We start from the raw sequence: 18,726 nt of genomic DNA, 5'->3' as shown, positions 1-18,726 counted from the left end.
GGAGCTGAACAGAAGGCCTCATTCGTCTGATTAACCATCAGCATATTTATGAAGCGACAGGTGTATCAATCAATCACATTTTGTTTTACAGTGGACAGGAATCATTTTATGTGAAAAAAAGGTCAGTCTAGGCCTCTAGAAGTCTGCTACAAGGTCAAATGTCTGATATGTCTGTCACAAGTCAAATATGGAATGTCTTTTAGAAGCTTCAGTGTTCAATCTAGAATGGCCAAAAATTGTTTTCTAAGGCAAGTCACCATTGGCTTTTTGCTAATATGCTACAGGAATCCCATAGGGATGCTAGCAGAAATTAGGATTATCAAAGAGTTTGTTTTTTTCCTCAGGTTTTGACCAATTTTTTCACATTTATTGCTCAAATTGAAGGCCTAGTTCTAATAGTCATTGTTCACCGTTGGTAAATACTCTCACAATACTGGATAGTTTAAAGTCAGGACTTTGGTTAGGCTACCACATCACAACACAAGCATGCTACTACAGCTAGCTGCATGTTAGGAAAGTTGGTATTTCCTGTGCAGATGCAGTGTAAGTTCTCTCATAATGTTGGTAATCACATACCTGTTACCATTAGAAAAGTCTTACAACTATCAAGATACACTTGTGTAATTGTATGAGTAAAAACTCAATAAAAACGCACAAGTGTATTTCCGTATGCTGTACCACTCTAATCCATCTGTGAATGCATCAGTGTACATTACCTGGAGATACATTTTTGTTGCATATGTTGCATATTGTAATTACGCAGTTATTTGAACGGTATAGCAATAAGACTTCCTGTTATAAATGAACAGTGAGTCTATACACATCAGCCTCACCATATAATGCTGCAGTTTAACCCTAAAAAATGTTATTTTACATATGTTTAAGGAAAAAATCATTTGTAGATCACACTTAGACTTCAGCTTGGGTGATTTGACAATATTTGTAATAATGGCATGTGCATATTTAACAGTGTGATAGAAGTCATCTCCAAGTCAGACTTGGACAGAACCCACCAATATTGGAATGTTTATCAAGAGCACCACATACAAACATGAGTTGAAAGCATGAGATTCAATGCAAAAGAAATGGTTTTTAAACAGTAAATAAGCTTTCTTTCAAGGATATTTAAGGGGGAATCCTGCTAATTCTTCAAAAAGTGTATATAATCCAGTATAATGGCATCCAAAGTGGTTTGATGTTAAATGGTGAATTGTAGACTTTACAGTGGTGGTGATAGGAACCAAGGGCTTAGATGTCATATATAGCCATTTTATTTACTATCCAAAATGAACAGTGAACCTACACACCTATGAGTTTTTACATGTAATGTTGATAATGATAAAATAGTGGTAAATCTGAAACAAACATAGTATCACTGATGCAAAGCACCATTTTAAAAAGGTCCCCTTGTGGAGAGTTTTCAGCCTGCTAAACATGAGTGAGTGAGGGAGTAAGTTAGTCAGTGAAGGGGTGCATGAGTTAGTGAGTTAGTTATTTACAAGACAGGTCCATTATGTGCTTTGCCTCTAAAAATAAGCTTTCTTTGGAGATTTTGCCTTACAACACCCTGCATGTACCTTTTCCTGGTCTGGTTCCTCGCACCACCACGGTGAAAATTTCTGACTTGGAATGTTAGTCTAAAATAATGTTTGTTCACTGACAAAAAGATGACTCTTACTAAATGATTCTGTGCATAATGAGCTTGGGCTGTAATTTGTTTTCTTCCTTTTTGTTTATTTTCTCTTCACTGGATCTGCAACCTTTTTTCTGTGTGTGCTGGAAGGCCTCCTAAACATGATGAAATGAAAGAACAGAGTCATTTCATGGATTACTTAACAACAAAGAAACATCAGCATTATGATTCAGGCTCAGTAAACCCCAACCTCAGTCCTGGAGCTGGAGGTTTCATTAGGGCTTATCACATATAACTACATTCACTGTCCATTTATTAGAAACACCAACCTGTGCTTTCTCTTGTTGGCTACTTCATCAGAAATACCTACATTCTATTTCTACTCTTTGCCCACTTTAGAAACACCCATCTTCTGCTTCCACTCACTGGCCACTTTATTAGAAACACCATCATTTACTTCCACTCACTCGATACTTTATTAGAAATGCCTACAGTCTACTTCTACCCACTGGCCACTTTATTAGAAACACCTACATTCTACTTCCACACACTGGCCACTTTATTAGAAACACCCACCATATGCCTCCACTCACTGGCCACTTTGTTAGAAACACCTATCTTTTACTTCCACTCACTGGCCACTTTATTAGAAACACCTACATTCTACTTTCACTCACTGGCCACTTTATTAGAAACACAACATTCTACTTCCACTCACTGGCCACTTTAAAAGAAACACCTACATTCTACTTCCATTCACTGGCCACTTTATTAGAAACACCTACCTTCTACTTCCTCTCACTGGTCACTTTATTAGAAGCGCCTACATTTTACTTCCACTCAGTGGCCACTTTATTAGTAACATCCACCTTCCACTTCCTCTCACTGATCACTTTATTAGAAACACATAACCTGTGCTGATTGACCAATAGATAGAAACACTGATTTTATTGGTCCACTCACTGGCCACTTTATTAGAAACACATGCCTTGTATTCCTATTAATTGGCCACTTCATTAGAATTACGTTTTTTATGCTTCCACTCACTGGCCACTATAATAGAAACACCTACTTCCACTGACTTGTCATGAAGTCCATCTACCTTCCATTATATGCACAGTAATGTAGCTGGAGTTAGTGTCACTGCTAGTTGGAGTCTCACTGCTAGTTGGAAATAATATCCAGCCAGGAGTGGCTCTGTGGTCAGAAGCTGACACAAGTTGTGCATCACCAATCTCTGTACAGCTGTACAAAGTGCACAGTGAGTACATGGTGTCCATGAGCATCTTTGGTGTTAATGAAAATAGGTTTGCCATCTAGAGTATTAGGCTGGATGCAATTCAAGTGATGCTGGACACATTTCAGCAGCATTCTCCACTGAGTACTAACATCAAGTATACATGTCATGTACGACCAGTGATTTCCACAACGATTAGTGTTCTCTAATTTGAATAATGATATAATGATTGCTTATACCTTAAAGATTTAATATGCAGTCGTGTTAATGTGGAAGTAATGCACAGTATTTGCTTTGTGCATTGCGCTCTGCGTGAGACTGCCTGTGCATCTTAATTACTCTAAATTATTCATCTGTATCGCTTTGCTTTGATGTGCGATGGATTTAGTGCCATGTGCTTACAGGTGCGAGCATAACAATCAAGTAGCGGACTCATACGTCTTTATGTAAATTACCCCGGCAGGGTTTTTACGGCACTTGTTCAATCCTGCGGACCCCTCCTTCTGTTCTTCAGACGCGTCGTTCCCTGATGAGATGGAGTTTTGGGGTTGCGAAAGTTTTTAATCCTTTCTGAATATTCATCGGCAAGTCCCTGATGGAAAAGAAAAGCCCTGCTAATAAAATGCAAGTCTGCAGGTTGATGAATGTGCATGCAATGCGAAAAGCATCGCCAGGATGCCATCTCTTCAAAAATCTCAGAACATGAACTCTGTTTGTTAACCAGGAGGCCCCAGGTTCCCTCAGCACAAACACAGAACAAAATGATGAAGCGTGAGCTCGAGCTCCGGGCGCGCCGTGTGAGGAGTGCGCCGTGTTTGATTTGTACATCTGCATTTATTCATGTGTTTTTTTTGTGATGTAAGACTAAACATTACTTACAGCTCGCTTTTTATTTCACCATGAATTCACATACATTAAGTCTTTTTAAGTCCCTGACGACAGTTTACGGGCCTAAACCATAAATATTCATTTACGGCCCTCCAGCGAGCGTGTAATGAATATCATTTTTACACAATAAGGCTGTAATGCCTCGGTGACATAAGGAATGTCTGTGCGCTACAAAACAATGGCTGAGGGATGATGTTAGTTTACTAGGCTGGCGGGGCCGTATTGTGTTGTGTGTGTGTATTGAGCCTGGGATTTGTTTCGATTGGGGTCGGGGGGCCGCAGGAATGCTGTTTGGGCTTTGTTAGTCGGAAAAGAGTTGGGTCTCCGGGGAAATAAGGAGGTTCAGACTCGGGGAAGTCAGAGAGAGCGAGGAGAGAAGGGCGAGCAAGTTAAAAACGTGAGGGCCGTGTACATGCGGCTGAGCAATTACTGTGAACTCACCGTCCCTCAGTAACTCTCCACAACAGAAAATATGGAGGAATTGACCGGAGCAAAGGGAGGGAAAGAGAAAGAAATGGTAACAAAGAGAGGGGCAGGGAGTAGTGCAAGGAAGGAAAAAGCCAAGGAGTTGGAACAGGAGCAATTTAAAACTAGGAATGTTATTAAAAGAGGTGACTTAATCATGATCGAGTATAAAAGCAGCATCCAGAAAAGCTGTAGGCCATTAGGAGCAAGGATTGCTTATAAGCAAGGCTTGTCACTTTGCCCAAAAGTGCATCAGCAAATAATCCAACAGTTTAAGAACAACGTTCTTCAATGAGTATCTACACGAATTTCACCCTCTATAGTGCATAATATTATCAAAAGATTCATGGAATCTGGAAAATTCTCTGTGCGTAAATAGCAAGGCCAAAAACACAACTCTAATGCTTGTGACCTTCGATCCCTCAGATGCACTGCATGTTTCTGTGATGGATATCACCACATGCGCTTGGGAATACTTTGGCAAACCATTGTAAATAAACAATGTTCATCACTGCATCCACAAATGTAACTTAAGACTGTACTAAGCACAGCAGAAGACATATGTCAACAACATAAAGAAATGCTGCCGACTTCTCTGGGCTCAAGCTCATCGGAAATGTACTGATGCACAGTAGAGACATGTATTGTGGTCTGACGAGTTAACCTTTCAGATTGTTCATGAAAATAATGGATGTTGTGTTCTCTGGCAAAAGAATAAAAGGACCATCCAGATTGTTGCCAGCGTAAAGTTGGAACAACATATGCTGCCGTCTTTGCAGGGTCATCCATGACAATGCCAAGAAACTGTCTGCACATGTTACAACAGCATGGCTGCGTAATCAGAGAGTGCGGGTGCTGGCCTGCCTGTCTCCTATTGAAAACGTGGTGCACTATGAAGTGTTTTTGTCATATGTTGTGCAGCTGAAGACTTAAATAACTGAAAAAGGGCAAAAACATCTACTTTCAAATCTGCTCAGCTGGTGTCTTCAGTCCCCGAACCATTATGGTAACACTTCACTGTAGGGAATTGTTTATAAGGCTAAGGACACCCATGCAAATTAGCCAGCTAGAAAAGTAAAGTATTGAAGTTATTTTCAAACTTCTCAAAAAAAATAAAAGGTTTGCATTGCAAAGTTTGAATGCCTAGTCAATTAGCATGCTAAAAGCTATATAACTTACACCAGGCAAAATAAAAGCTCTCCATCATGACTCTACACCAAAGCTTATAGCCCAACAAAGCAAATTTTATGTGTTGTGTTCTACGAACTTCTCAAAAAAAAAAGTTTGACCATAACACATAAAATTTCCTCTGTTGGGCTATAAGCTTTGGTTAGAGTCATGATGGAGTGCTTTTATTTTGATTGTAGTAAGCTATACAGCCATTAGCATGCTAACTAGCCATCTAGCAAAGTATTGAAGTTATATCCACAGTCATGTAGAAGAGGTATTTGCAACCTGAAGCCCAGCAAATTGAAAATTATGGTTTTGAAATGCCAAGCACTTTAAAGTAGTTTGCTACGGCTTATGAATAACTTTGCAATTATTTTTGGTTTTGAAAAGGGGAATGTATCAGGTCACAGTAATTTCTGGGCAAGTTGTGCTGCTGGGGTGGCCAGCAGCCTAGTGGTAGGAGATTTAAGGCAGCAGTCAGAAGGTCTTGGCTTCAAATGCCAAATGACAAATTTCCCTTGTAGGATCAGTAAAGTACATAACAGGCAGTAAAAGTAATTCTCATGAAACTTTGTTTCAGTGTCTTCTGCACGTCATTAAGATGCTTCCTGTACCCCTATTCATTGTTGAAAACCCTTAAAATCTCTGGCCATGCTGAGTGAAGGGAGGAGCTCCTGTGCAGAGGATGGTGACTGACAGCAAAGCTGATCACGGTGGGGCTCCAGCTCTCCTCAGGAAGCAGCTTTGTCACCCCGCGGCTCCACACGTCCGCAGCATCAGCATGAAGAATGGCAGCCCGTGTCCGGCTGACACAAGTCTGCAGGGATAGAGGAGAGGGAAATGAGTGATGACCTGTGCAGGCATTTCCCCACAGTTGTCACTCATAGAGTGGACATGCCTTTGGAAACGGATGCGGATATGTCCTTTTAGTAGAGATGCAGTGTAATGAAAACTGCGGTCTTGTGACCACAGTGTCATGGCTGCTCTGGCCTTTACTGTTAAATAAATAGCACTTTTTGGTCCATTCATCATCAAACGATCACATGATGCAAATGGCTACTGCCATTTTTCAAATTATGCAGTAAATAAAGAATTGTGATAATTGTGATACTTTGTGATAATTGAACAGTGATATAGTGTTTTTTATTTTATTTTTCTAAATAGTTATTCTGTCTTTTCTTATTCTGTCCAGTCAAACTGTGAATTTGGACTTTTACAGATACTCGCCACGGTGCTGTGGAGTGACTGAGGCTGGGGCTTTTCACTGTGGTGCACTGTCACCATCTGGTGGCTTGGGCTAAGAGAATTGGTGGATTTTGGGGCCAGGCTGGGGTCAAAGGCTTGTTCCATGTGAGAAATATGTAAGTGGCTTCCTTCCAGCTTATGTTTACTGTTATAGACTGTAAAATTTAAGCATTCTTTGTTTTCATGTATGGCACTCATGCTGTATAGTCATGAAATTGATTCAAAGCAACACAGAAAATAAACTAAAATAATTCCTATGATTGACCTATGAAATGAAAAGCACTGGAGCTCTGAGGCTAACAAACACCACAAGCCAACAGTCACCCAAATATTTTCTGTTTTATTGTTTACATGATGAACCAAAAATAATTCTTCTTTGATGCTTCATAGATTTACTTAAAAAAGTGGATCTACCTTATTGTCAACAGCTGGTAGTGTTTCTTACATGATTGTGCTATGATTAACAAATATGTGACAACACTTTTAGTGCTAGCTCATTTTCAGTTTTCGCTCACACGAAGCCCAGGGCTGCTACTCACTGCTGTATTTCCTTCATTTCGGTTATGCTTGCACTAGAATATGAAAAGAACTAGCTAACGTTTGTTCAGAACAGTCAACAAGCTTGATAGAAATGATGTTTTATTTTTGTGAATAAGCAACAACGTTGTCATATTGAAAATTACGTTTGGTTAAATGTTTGTATTGTAAATAATTTTTGCAGTAATAAACTGCAGTACCACCATGACCCACTGGGGGGCCATAGCCCACAGGGTTGAAAACCACTGTTGTATATGTTACATATATATATATAAAATCTGTATCTGTTGGCTGAGGAACTAATTGATCCTGGATTACTGAATGTTAATAATAATGTATTTGGCTATACATTATTATTAACAATAATAACAAAAAATCTTGGTCTCAGTCTTGTCTCAATCTTATCCACTCCTGGTCCCTGTCTTGACTCGGACTCAACTACTAAAAGTCCTGGTCTTGACTCGGACTTGAAGTGTCCCGGTCTCAGTCTTGACTCAGACTGGGCTCTAGTGGTCTTGACTACAGCACTACTAGTTTACAACCCCATATTCTATGGAATTCTATGGCCTTTTTTTCAGTGTTACATTTTTTATCCCTTAAATTAAAGTGATACTTTTCATATATGCTTTTCTGACAATTTTCCTGCATCATTTTAGTTTTAGGGGGTTTAATTATGGCGAAATTAGGCAGTGGCCTTAGAAGTTCTTCATACCAGGATTATAAATAGAGCAAATGTTCATCACTTTAGTTTGACCCCTTAAAATCCCAAGCTTATTACTTACTTAGACTTATTATTCAGTAACGACATGGACTCCAATGCAAACTGGCTGAGCTATTCTGAGGTTATAGAAGTGTGTAATAAAACTTTAGGCCCACTGGTGGCCATTAAAGGGGTTAACGGGCCTGTCAAAACAGTGTCATCTACTTAATGAACATCTGAGGTCATCTTGTGAATACTCACATAAGCTGCTAATACTCAAGTATTACTCAGTGCTTATGCATGTGTCATGTACTTAAGTAGGTAGCCTTGAACTAAATATGATAGCTGTAGAATGTAGTACGTTTTGGGAATGAATGAACTGTGCTGAGCTGAGTTTATCAGAGTGAGGAGTTTTGAAAAAGTGAATTGTTAGCAATTATAGAAAAATGGAAATGTTTTCCAGAATCATGATGTTTTAAGTTTGCTATACCACCCACCCTCAGTATATATCCATTCACTCTAGCATGAACAAATCTGGGCATGATGAATTACATCTCCTCCATCATAAATGCCTTTACATTCACACCTCGTCTATGACACAACGCTGGTTTAGTTTTTTCTTCTGACCTTGGCTCTGACTGCTGTAACGGCCGTCTGAGGCGTCATACTTTTTACTAGCGTGCATTCATTTATATCTGAGCAATCCAGCACTCCCCGCTGAGCTGTTTGTTTGCTCATGTCGCTGGCACAAACCAAACGTGAGGAAATGTCCTCAGGTCACTTTACACTGTCAGAGCACAGTGTGTGTGTGTTTATTAACTGCATGGGCTTTTGTCTAGTGTGTGTGTGTGTGTGTGTGTGTGTGTGTGTGTTTATTAACTGCGTGTGTTTTGTCTGGTGTGTGTGTGTGTGTGTGTGTGTGTGTTTATTAACTGCTTGTGCTTTTGTCTGGTGTGTGTGTGTGTATGTGTGTGTGTGTTTATTAACTGCTTGTGCTTTTGTCTGGTGTGTGTATGTGTGTTTATTAACTGTGTGCTTTTGTCTGTTGTATGTATGTACAGTGCTGTGCAAAAGTCATTATTTATTTAAGTTACAGTCAAAACAGAACTTAATTATAAGTTATTCATTTTTTAGTGTTAGGAAAAAAGCAGAAAACATATATTTAAAAGAACATCACACAGAAGCTTCAACAACTAAATATAATATCATGCTTTACCTTTATTACAGCTTCCATTCATTTCAGGAGACTCGCTTTAATTTTTTAAAATTAGTTAAATACTTTATTTATTTATTATTTATTTCAGGGATATTTTGCCACACCTTCAAAGTTCACTGTTAGAAGTTGGTTGCATTTTCTGCTCTCACGTTCCAACTAATCCCAAACACATTTAGTGATGTTGACGATCTGGACAGTCCATTGTTCTGAAAACATCAGCGGCTTCTTTGTTTGATTTGCAAAATTAATTTTTTTGTGAATTTCCTTTTCCCAGTAAGGGCTTCTTGACAGCTACACATCCTTTCAGACCCAGAGTGTTGAGTTGTCTTCTCACAGTGGAGGGATGGACTGTGGATGTGTTCAGATCTGAAGTAAGAGTGGAGCTTGATTTTCTCCTCTCTCCCAAAGATGAAAGCTTTAAGTGCTGTTCATCTGATGAAGAGGCCAAAATAACAGAAACATTAGCAAAAAGAGCAAAAATGAAATACAAAAGATACGGGAACAAAGAAGACCAAGCAGGGCTAGGCAAACAAATGAAAATGCTAGAGACTAAGAGGACTAACCAAAACACAAACAGAAGGTGTAGCACACAATACACTCGTTAATGCAAATGCTAAGGCTAACGCTAATGCCAATGCCAATATACAGACAAATATCAAGGATTTTTATAATACAAAAGAAGATGCTAATGTTGATGCTAATGCTAACACTAGTGCTTACACTGTTGCTAATTGGCAAGTAGAAACAAAACCTAACAACAAAAAACTTACAAGACAAAGCTGGAATTAAGAAACAGGACTAATCAAAAGACAAACAAAAGGCTTAGCACACAACACACTCATTGATGCTAAGGCTAAGGCTAACGGTAATGCCAATATACAGACAATATCAAGGATTTTCATAATACAAAAGAAGATGCTAACGCTAATGCTTAACTGTTGCTAATTGGCAAGTAGAAACAGAACCTAGCAAAGGAAAACATACAAGACAAAGCAGGGATTAAGAAAAAGGACTAACCAAAAGAAAAAGAGAAGGCCTAATGCACTTGTTAATGCTAATGCTAAGGCTAGCGCTAATGCCAACATACAGGCACATATCAAGGATTTTCATAATACAAAAGAAGAAGCTAATGCTTATGCTATTGCTAATGGGCAAGTTTAAACAGAACCTAACAATGTAAAACATACAGGACAAAGCAGGAATCAAGAAACAGGTGACAAGACAAGCACATGGGAAGGTGCAAGGCTTCGTACTGGAAGTCTGTGAAGGTGGGGTTTAAATAGAATCCATTGACAAGTGGGGGGACTCAGACGTCTGGTTCCCTTCACCACCATCGTGAACAATACAGTAAGCTTTTCCCAACTCTCAATGACTTTGTTTACATCTCAAAAATGTAATTAAGCAGACTTTTTTTTAAATTTGTGTTGTTTTCGAGCTGCTACTACTCCAGTTCTTTTTGGACAGGCACTTTTACTTCAACATGGGCCATTATTTCAATAAAGTAGCAACACTTTAACTTGAGAATGGCCGCTAAACCCCCCTCTGTTTATGTTTACTCAGTGTGTTTGTGCGTCTGCCTCTCGGTTCTGTCATCATGGCTGGACAGAAAACAGCCGAATGAGTCACCGATCTTCACTCGCGCTCCCATGCTGTCGCTGTCTTGGCTCGAGCAGTGGATTCTTGCTCTGTGTTGTGCAGCGGCTCCGGAGACGGAAGACGTCATGGAGGCGGATCAGGCTGACGGTGCTGTGCGCCGCGGGGCTGATGTGTAAGTGTTATTACTGACTCATGGCATTAGAAAGTCTAAATCACCGCTATTCTGCTCTCATAAAACTCACAGCCAGGCAGATACTGTATATCTATCAGCAGCCACTGAGTACACATGTTAGGTTAGCTGTTAAAACAACAGTTCAGTCAGAAACGCTAACGTTGCTAACTATGAAAGAAAGTGAATGGCCACCAGTTATCATCGTGCAAATAACATCATACTAATTGCTCTATAATTATGACCTCTCACTCATTGTTAGGCACTTTTTGGTCAGTTTTGTCCTTTAACCCTTAGAAGCCAAGAATTACTGTCATGCTGTACTTTCAAACGTACATTCACAAAAATGCTACCCAATTCAGGTCATTTTCACAGCCCAGGGTTAAATTGACCCTGAGTTGTGTGAATAACCCAACAGACTGGGTTATAAAAGTTTGACTGGGTTGTTTTTAACTCTGTTGTTGGCTTCTTCACTGATATATATATATATATATATATATATATATATATATATATATATATATATATATATATATATATATTTTCCATTTTCTTTATAAAATCAATTACTGAGCTACACATTTTGGCAAATATCATATAATTGGGCTAGAATTACCAGCAACCCTCCAGTAAGGCAGTAGAAACAAACATTACGACTAAGTTACAGCAAGCTAATGTCAGCTAACCCTATAACAACCAGACAATCACAGTTTATAATATAGTTTTTATTTGAAATAAATCTTTATCTGTTTCTCTTAATAGAAATATGCAAAACATATTGTGGTGTTGGCGCAGAAGGAGTCAGAGGAGGCGATGATTCGGCTGTGAGTAGTGCTCTCTTATTGAAACACCAGGCAAAAAGGCACATACATAAGACGGAACTTGTGGGGGGAGGCAACCATTAGCCATAGGTTTCCCGTCTACAGGAGCCACTTGACCCCACTAACTGACCCCACACCCTGACACAATAACACATATACACAACTTACCCAGAGCAACAACAACATAAACAACAAAAAACAGTCCTTTATTAAGGGGAGTGTGCACCTCCCATGAGCCTCTTTGCATGGCCCTCCAAAGCCTTTATGGCAACGTGAGTCAGTAGCGGGACACTACAATACATTTTATGGAAGTTTATTTACCAATTTCGCGAATCTGACTCTAGCTAGCTTACATGCTGTTATCGTCTGAAAATAGACTCATTGGCTGGGCTGATATGTGACTCAGTCACTAATCCAGTATCTGGGCTGCCCAAAAGCCTACAAGCACCATGGAAATAACTCAATAGAATGACCCAACAGGCTCAACATAGAGTTTGCACAGAAACAAACAAGCCAGCAGTGTTTAGAGTATAACTAAGTAATTACACCTTTAATTACATAGATATTTACGCAATGAATTACATTTACAATCAGTTTACATTCTGTATTGATTGATTGACTAACCTTTGAAAATTCCAGACTTATTACATACTAAGGCTTATTATTCAGTAACTTCAGGGACTTCAATGCAAACTGCCTGAGCTATTCTTAGGTTATAGAAGTGTGTAATAAAACTTTGGGACCCTCAAGGGTACATCTCAGTACCTTTAGTCAGGGAACATAATTGTATCATAATCAATTGAAATTATATTTTCTAAGCTGTACTGACTCCACACACCCTGTCTTGTCTCCAGCCTTTTATTGCTCTGTTTTAAAAAAATAGGTTATGAAAAGGTACAAATACGTACTTTTCAACCAGGAAAAACCTATTTAAGGTTCCCAACTGGACCTTAAAACCACTCTTGTACCTTTGAGGGCACATTTACATTGTTTGTACCTTGATGAATAAAAGATGTACCTGCACAGAACCTTTCAAACAGTGTAGAATCCACACTTTTGAGAGAATTTTATCACTGGCACTAACTGTTCTAAAGGCTGAGTTGTGAGGAACTTGCTTAGCCTCTGTTTGTCCATTTCTGACTGATGCATTACTGTCCTCTAGTGGCCAAGCGGTCACAAGACAAGTCACAAGCTGGTCACTGGGCCCAGGGCATTAAACTCACATTACATGCTCTCTGCATGTCTCTCCACGACTTGCTTAAGCTGAGAAGAGAACCGAAATGGAAAAAAACAACTAAAAGTCGTTCATGGCAAGTGCCCTAGAATGATTACAAGCAGCCAGTCTCATGTGGGTATGGTTGCCTTGGCCTGCTGCCACGGCGTGCAGGAAGGGAGACATGTCGTCACCTACATTTGTCACTCAACACACTTCAGTTGAGTCAGGGATTTCCATGATTCATGGAAGTCTTCAGCAAAAAAAACGCGATGAGAAAGAAGCCAGCACCTCCTCCTCCTCCTCCTCACACCTCTCCACCCACACAACAGCTTTCTGTTACCAGAGTGTGAATTACAGTGACATACAGAGGTTGAGATTTTCTCCCCACAGTGATTGTATAGTGGTTCTAGCTGTAATGTAATAATATAATATAATGTAGGCGAATGCTTCAGTGAACTGAAGTCTGAAATTACAGTGTCATGTTTATTTAATAATGTTTGCAAACTAATGATGTCTGGAGTTCGTTTAGAGGCGTACAGTGGTAATTCTCTTTACTTCACCCTTAGAGGATGAGAATTACTACCCTTGCTTTGCTTATACAGTTCAAATAAAATGATACAATTACGTCTTTAATGCCTTAAAATCTCAGGCTTATTACATACCAAGGCTTATTGTAATTACAGGGACTTCAGTTCAAACTGGCTGAGGTATTCTTAGGTCATAGAAGTGTGTAATAAAGGTTTGGGCCCTGCAGTGGGTCCTGGACATTTAAGGGGTTAACTACAAACCACAATTCCAAAAAAGTTGGGACAAGATGTGAGACGCTAATAAAAAGCATTCATTAATAAATTCTGTTTGACTTGTATTATATTGAAATAAGTACAAAAAAACACAAAATTTGACTTTTTTTGTAAATATACACGCTCATTCCAAGTCTGACACCTGCAATACCTTCTAATAAAGCTGAGACAGAAGCATGAATACCACTGTCTAGCATCCGCACTCATGCAGTGTGTGGCATGGCACTGCTGAGTTGACATATGCATGGATGTCTCCGAAAAAGACGGCACTTAGAATACAGCATAAGTTGCTCCAAAATATGTATATATCTTGTTAATGCTGACTTCACAGATGTTCAAGCTACCCATGACATGAGCATTAAAACGTCACTATACCATGCCAAGCCTTGGATTTTGAACTTTACACTGGTAACAATCTAGATGGTCCTTTTCTTCTTTGGCCAGGAGAACAAGATATCCATCATTTCTATAAATTATCTGAAAAGTTGAGCCATCAGGCCACAATACAAGTTTCACCTGTGCATCAGTCTATTTCTTTAGCTTGGGCACAGCTAAAGTAGGCTGGCTTCAGTAACATCTTTACAGTTGCATTTATATTTTTCATCCTTGCAATCACTCACGGAGGGACGTTTACTGATGCATCTTTTGGCAAAGCAGCGAGCCTCAACTCGTCCTGAGTGCATCACCTGTGTAAGATGTTTTTTGAGCATTTCGCAATGTTACTAGCCTTAAATAGCCCCTGTTACAACTTTCAAGCATGTTGCAGGGATCAAAATTCAGAATAAATGTCTATTAAAAAAACATTGAAGTTGATACAGTAAAAAATTAAATATTGTATTTTGTACTGTTTTTACTGTTTTTTAAACACAGGTTTAAAAAGCAGATTTACAAATCACTGCTTTCTGTTTTTATTAGCATTTTACGTACTGTCCCAACTAAGGTTTGTACAAGGAAAGTTAGAGATTGAACTGACATCCTCTCTTGACTCTGTACTTCTGTTCTTTTTCTGTTTGTAATCATGCTAAACAATGACAAACACATGGCAAAAATGAAGGATGGTTTCTTTGCAAAATTAGACCATAAATATCACAATAACTTCATTAAATTCAAACTGTAATAAAAAATCTTCTATTTATAAACACATTATGGACTGGAAATTTAGATCCTGCCCTCCAAAAGCATCCATCTGTCTATTTCAATGAGATGAGTGAGAAATAATTCATACTGAGTTACAACATGCTTTTGTCATCACTGACTTCTAAGGATTAAAGCATTACAGGCAGTAAAATAACCAGCAGAATCCATGTTGAGAATCATACAGTAGAAATCATATTTATATTTACTTAAAGACAATATTTTGGGACAGGAAGATCACTACACCAGCTAAATCTACATTGCGAGTGATGGGATTACGTGTCCAAATTAATTTATTGACTCATGCATCTTTACAGCTAATCGGTAAACTACTTAGTTAACTATATAGTAAGTACTCCATCCCTATACACTGTTAAAAAGATGGTTCTCCAAGGGTTCTTTAGTAAATGGAATGGTTCTATTTAGAACCATGAATTCTATATAGAAAAATGTCATGCCTAAATGTTTTTTTTTTGTTGTTGTTGTTTTTTTGCGTGGTCCTCAGGTTGATGGTGAATGTGCTGTGTATGGTTTCATATTGCACCAAAAAGGGTTCTAATATTGTTACAAGCTTGACATCATAACAATATCAGAACCGTTTTTGGTGCTATACAGAACCCTTTTCAAAAAGGTTCTATGTAGAACCATATACAGCACATCCTCCATCAATCTGAAGAACCGTTTGTGACACTCTTAAGAAAGATTGTTCTTATAGCACCATGAACAATGCAAACACTTAAAGAACCATTTAATGTTTAAAACGTTCTTTGCATCATGAAATGATTCTTCAAAGTTGATGGAGAATGTATTGTATATGGTTCTAAACAGCACCAAAAAGGGTTCTGATATTGTTACAAGCTTGACGTCGTAACAATAGCAGAACCATTTTTGATGCTATATAGAACTCTTTTCAAAAAGGTTCTATAGAGAACCTTATACAACACATTCCCCATCAATCTGAAGAACTATTTTGCCATCCAAATAACCATTTAAGCATGAAATGGTTCATTGAGTGTTCATGGCTCTATATAGAATTATATAGAACCACCTTTACTAAAGAACTTTTGAAGAACCATCTTTTTTAAGAGTATAGAGCACAATATTAATACAATACCAGTACTAAGACTATAGGGATCCATTTGGGTCCCAGCCAAAGTGTTAGTTGGGATGAGTAGGCTTTGTTTATTGTGATTCATTTCCCCCCGTTAATCACAGCCCCTCTGTTACTGGATCCAGGCTTGGCACAGCTGAAGCTCTGTGAAAGTCCCAGTGCTGCTGCCTTTCAACAGCACCCTGGCCAGAGGACCTCCGCACTGTTCAAACAGCCAGTGCTGTACTTCAGGGCTGCAGGCTACAGGAGGATAGGGTGGTGGTGGTGGTGGTGGTGGAGGGGGTGTCTCAGTCAGTGGGCTGAGCTCCTGCTTCCTTCCTGAGAGTCCATAAATCTGTCTGTGGACCAAGGCTAATGGTCTGATATTAACACTGTTTACTTTCATTAACACAAAGAGAGAGGAAGTTCCCAACAGACTCGGTAGACCCAGTGGTTCCTGGAATGTTTTCCCTGTTCTAACCCTAAGTAAAAACTTGTTAATTAACTGATGAGGTGGAGCAGGGAAGATGCCAGATTATGCAGGGCACTCCAGGACCATGGTTGGAAACCACTGTAATAGACCTACTCCCTGTTGGACTGGACATGCCATTGGGTTTGGTGGTACTGGAAAAATACATTGCTTAGAGGTCATAAGTTTTTACTTGCATTTTGCTACACTTTTTAATGTAATTGTGTAATTACATATGTTATTACATAGTTGTACAAATTTACGTTTTGTATCGACAGGCTTGAGTCTGTACTTTCCGATTTTCCTGTTTGTTTTGATGGCAAAAATGTAGCATTTTCTGCAAAAGAAGACTTTTCATCAAATTTAAATCATAATAAAATATCTCCTCTTCTACTTACAAACACAAATATGGAATCAAGTTAAAATGTGCACTTTTGATGTGATTTCTCCATTTATTTTATTGAGCTACAAGGGAGAAATAATTAACATCCAATAACACTGTTCTTTTGTGATCACCTGTGACCACTTCTAAGCATTTCTTTTTGGTGGGCATGCTCAATGTTCATATAGAGTCACCAGGATAGATGAAAGTAGCACAGTGGACTTGCATTTGGTGAAATTCAGGACAAATATTGTCTATATATGCCTCAGTTTGTGTGTGCATGGGGTTTTTGCTGCACTTTGACACTGATCAGAGAGCACAAGGCTGTTTTCCCCCCAGTGTGTTATGGCAAGCATGAACAAATGAGCAGGCAGGGCAGACATCAAAGCCTTGTCCATCCAGAAATTAGTAGACGGAAGCAGACTCTCTGTCTAGGTACATACTAAGTGTACAGTAGGTACACTTACATTCTCACACTCAAGCGGACAAACACGCAAACATACATTAAAAGTATTAACCCAGCCCACTTTGATATTTTGCATAATTTTATTAGACATCAATGAGGAATGTATTTACAGGAACACTGGATGCCTCCTTTGACAATTTCCTGAGTGTTTCTAGCATGACTTTTCTGTTAATGAGTCTCCATAGCCATTGCATATGTTTGCAACCTATTGATTCATCACTCAGTGATCTCATTACATTCAACATATTTACAGTGTCACCCTGCTACATAATAACAGCGGTTATGTATTAGTCCAGTATTAGAGCCTCAGATCAGGCTATAGAGATTGCACTTACACAGTGTCCTTATCTCTTGTTTTCTCAGAGCTCCTGTGCATCACAGCATTGGGTAACAGTGCTGTGGGCCTGAGTCCTGGAGGTAGTTCATGTGCCAAGAGAAGGGGAAAGTCTGAGGTGGCTCCCCATAGCCATCCACGTGGCCCTGGGAACAAGAGCTCCAAACCCCGGGCTGATAGCCAAACCCTTCCCCCAGTCGTCCAAATCTAGGAGGACTTGCAGCATCACTGATAGGACTCCCGCAGGTACCGCTGGTTGAGTAGAGTTGGGCTTCAGGAGAGTAGCAAGAATAGTGTGGCGATGGAGGACAGGTAGGGACCCATGTGCCTCAAGCTGTCCATGTAAACCTGCTGCTCAGAAGATATTCTATGCATGCTCAAGGGACTCTGCATCTGGTGCCCCACTGGTTGGTGCCAAGGAGTGTACCCCTGAGGCTCCAGGTGTGTAGAAGTTCCAGGAGGCATTTGCCCAGCTTCCGGCCTCAGTCCAGCAGGTGGAATGTGGCATTCACGGTGGTTGCAAGCTTTGCCAACTCCGGCAGGTGGGTTGTTGCTGAGGAACACTGACAGCGCAGAAATCCGGTTGATGGCCCTCTGTAAAGTGGCAATCTTGGAGAGCCGCTTGCCGCTCAAGTCATGGTTCAGTGCCACTCGCAGAGCATTGAAAGCCTGGTTGTAATCCAGAATACGCTTCCTCTCTCGAACATTGGCAGCCATCCTGCGGGCCTTGGAGCGGACCGGCCTGTTGCGCTTCTTGACCCGGCCTTCCTCTGCCTCACTGTGACCGCTGCTGGGACTTTCGCTGTTAGGGAAGGGACCTTTCAGGCTGCCATCAACACTGTCATCATCAACCTGAGCATGCAGGCTCAGCTCCAACTCTTCCTCTGAGAACTCGGAACCAGTGAAGCTGCCACGGCTTGCCATGACTGAATGCTAGGACTGCTGCCGCTCTACTGAATCTCTACACTGACGGGCTGCCGGAGTTTCAGCCGTGCCGACAGCCCAGATCCTCCTTTCACTGGCTCCTCCAGACACCTCGTGATTACCTCTGCTTCCTGCCGACAGGTCCGGCTGCTTTTTAAAACACCTTCTCCTAGAGTCACATGGTACAGTCACCCATGAGGAATGGTATACCCTTTTTACGAGGCCCCTCCAGGC

The 18,726-nt window shown here is 40.0% G+C and overlaps 1 protein-coding gene across 1 annotated transcript; it reads right to left on the bottom strand.

Moving 5' to 3' along the window:
* Nucleotides 1-17,155: 17,155 nt before the first annotated feature.
* On the bottom strand, nucleotides 17,156-18,700 carry bhlha9 (basic helix-loop-helix family, member a9). Its single transcript, XM_036594348.1, is given in 2 exon segments — nucleotides 17,156-17,885; nucleotides 17,887-18,700. Coding segments are annotated over 2 exon segments (882 nt in total). The 5' UTR covers nucleotides 18,493-18,700; the 3' UTR covers nucleotides 17,156-17,609.
* Between the last annotated feature and the right edge of the window lie 26 nt (nucleotides 18,701-18,726).

Source organism: Colossoma macropomum, unplaced genomic scaffold (genome assembly GCF_904425465.1).
Source record: "Colossoma macropomum unplaced genomic scaffold, Colossoma_macropomum, whole genome shotgun sequence".
NCBI classification, from domain to species: Eukaryota; Metazoa; Chordata; class Actinopteri; order Characiformes; family Serrasalmidae; genus Colossoma; species Colossoma macropomum.
This window is presented reverse-complemented; position numbering and strand designations above follow the sequence as displayed.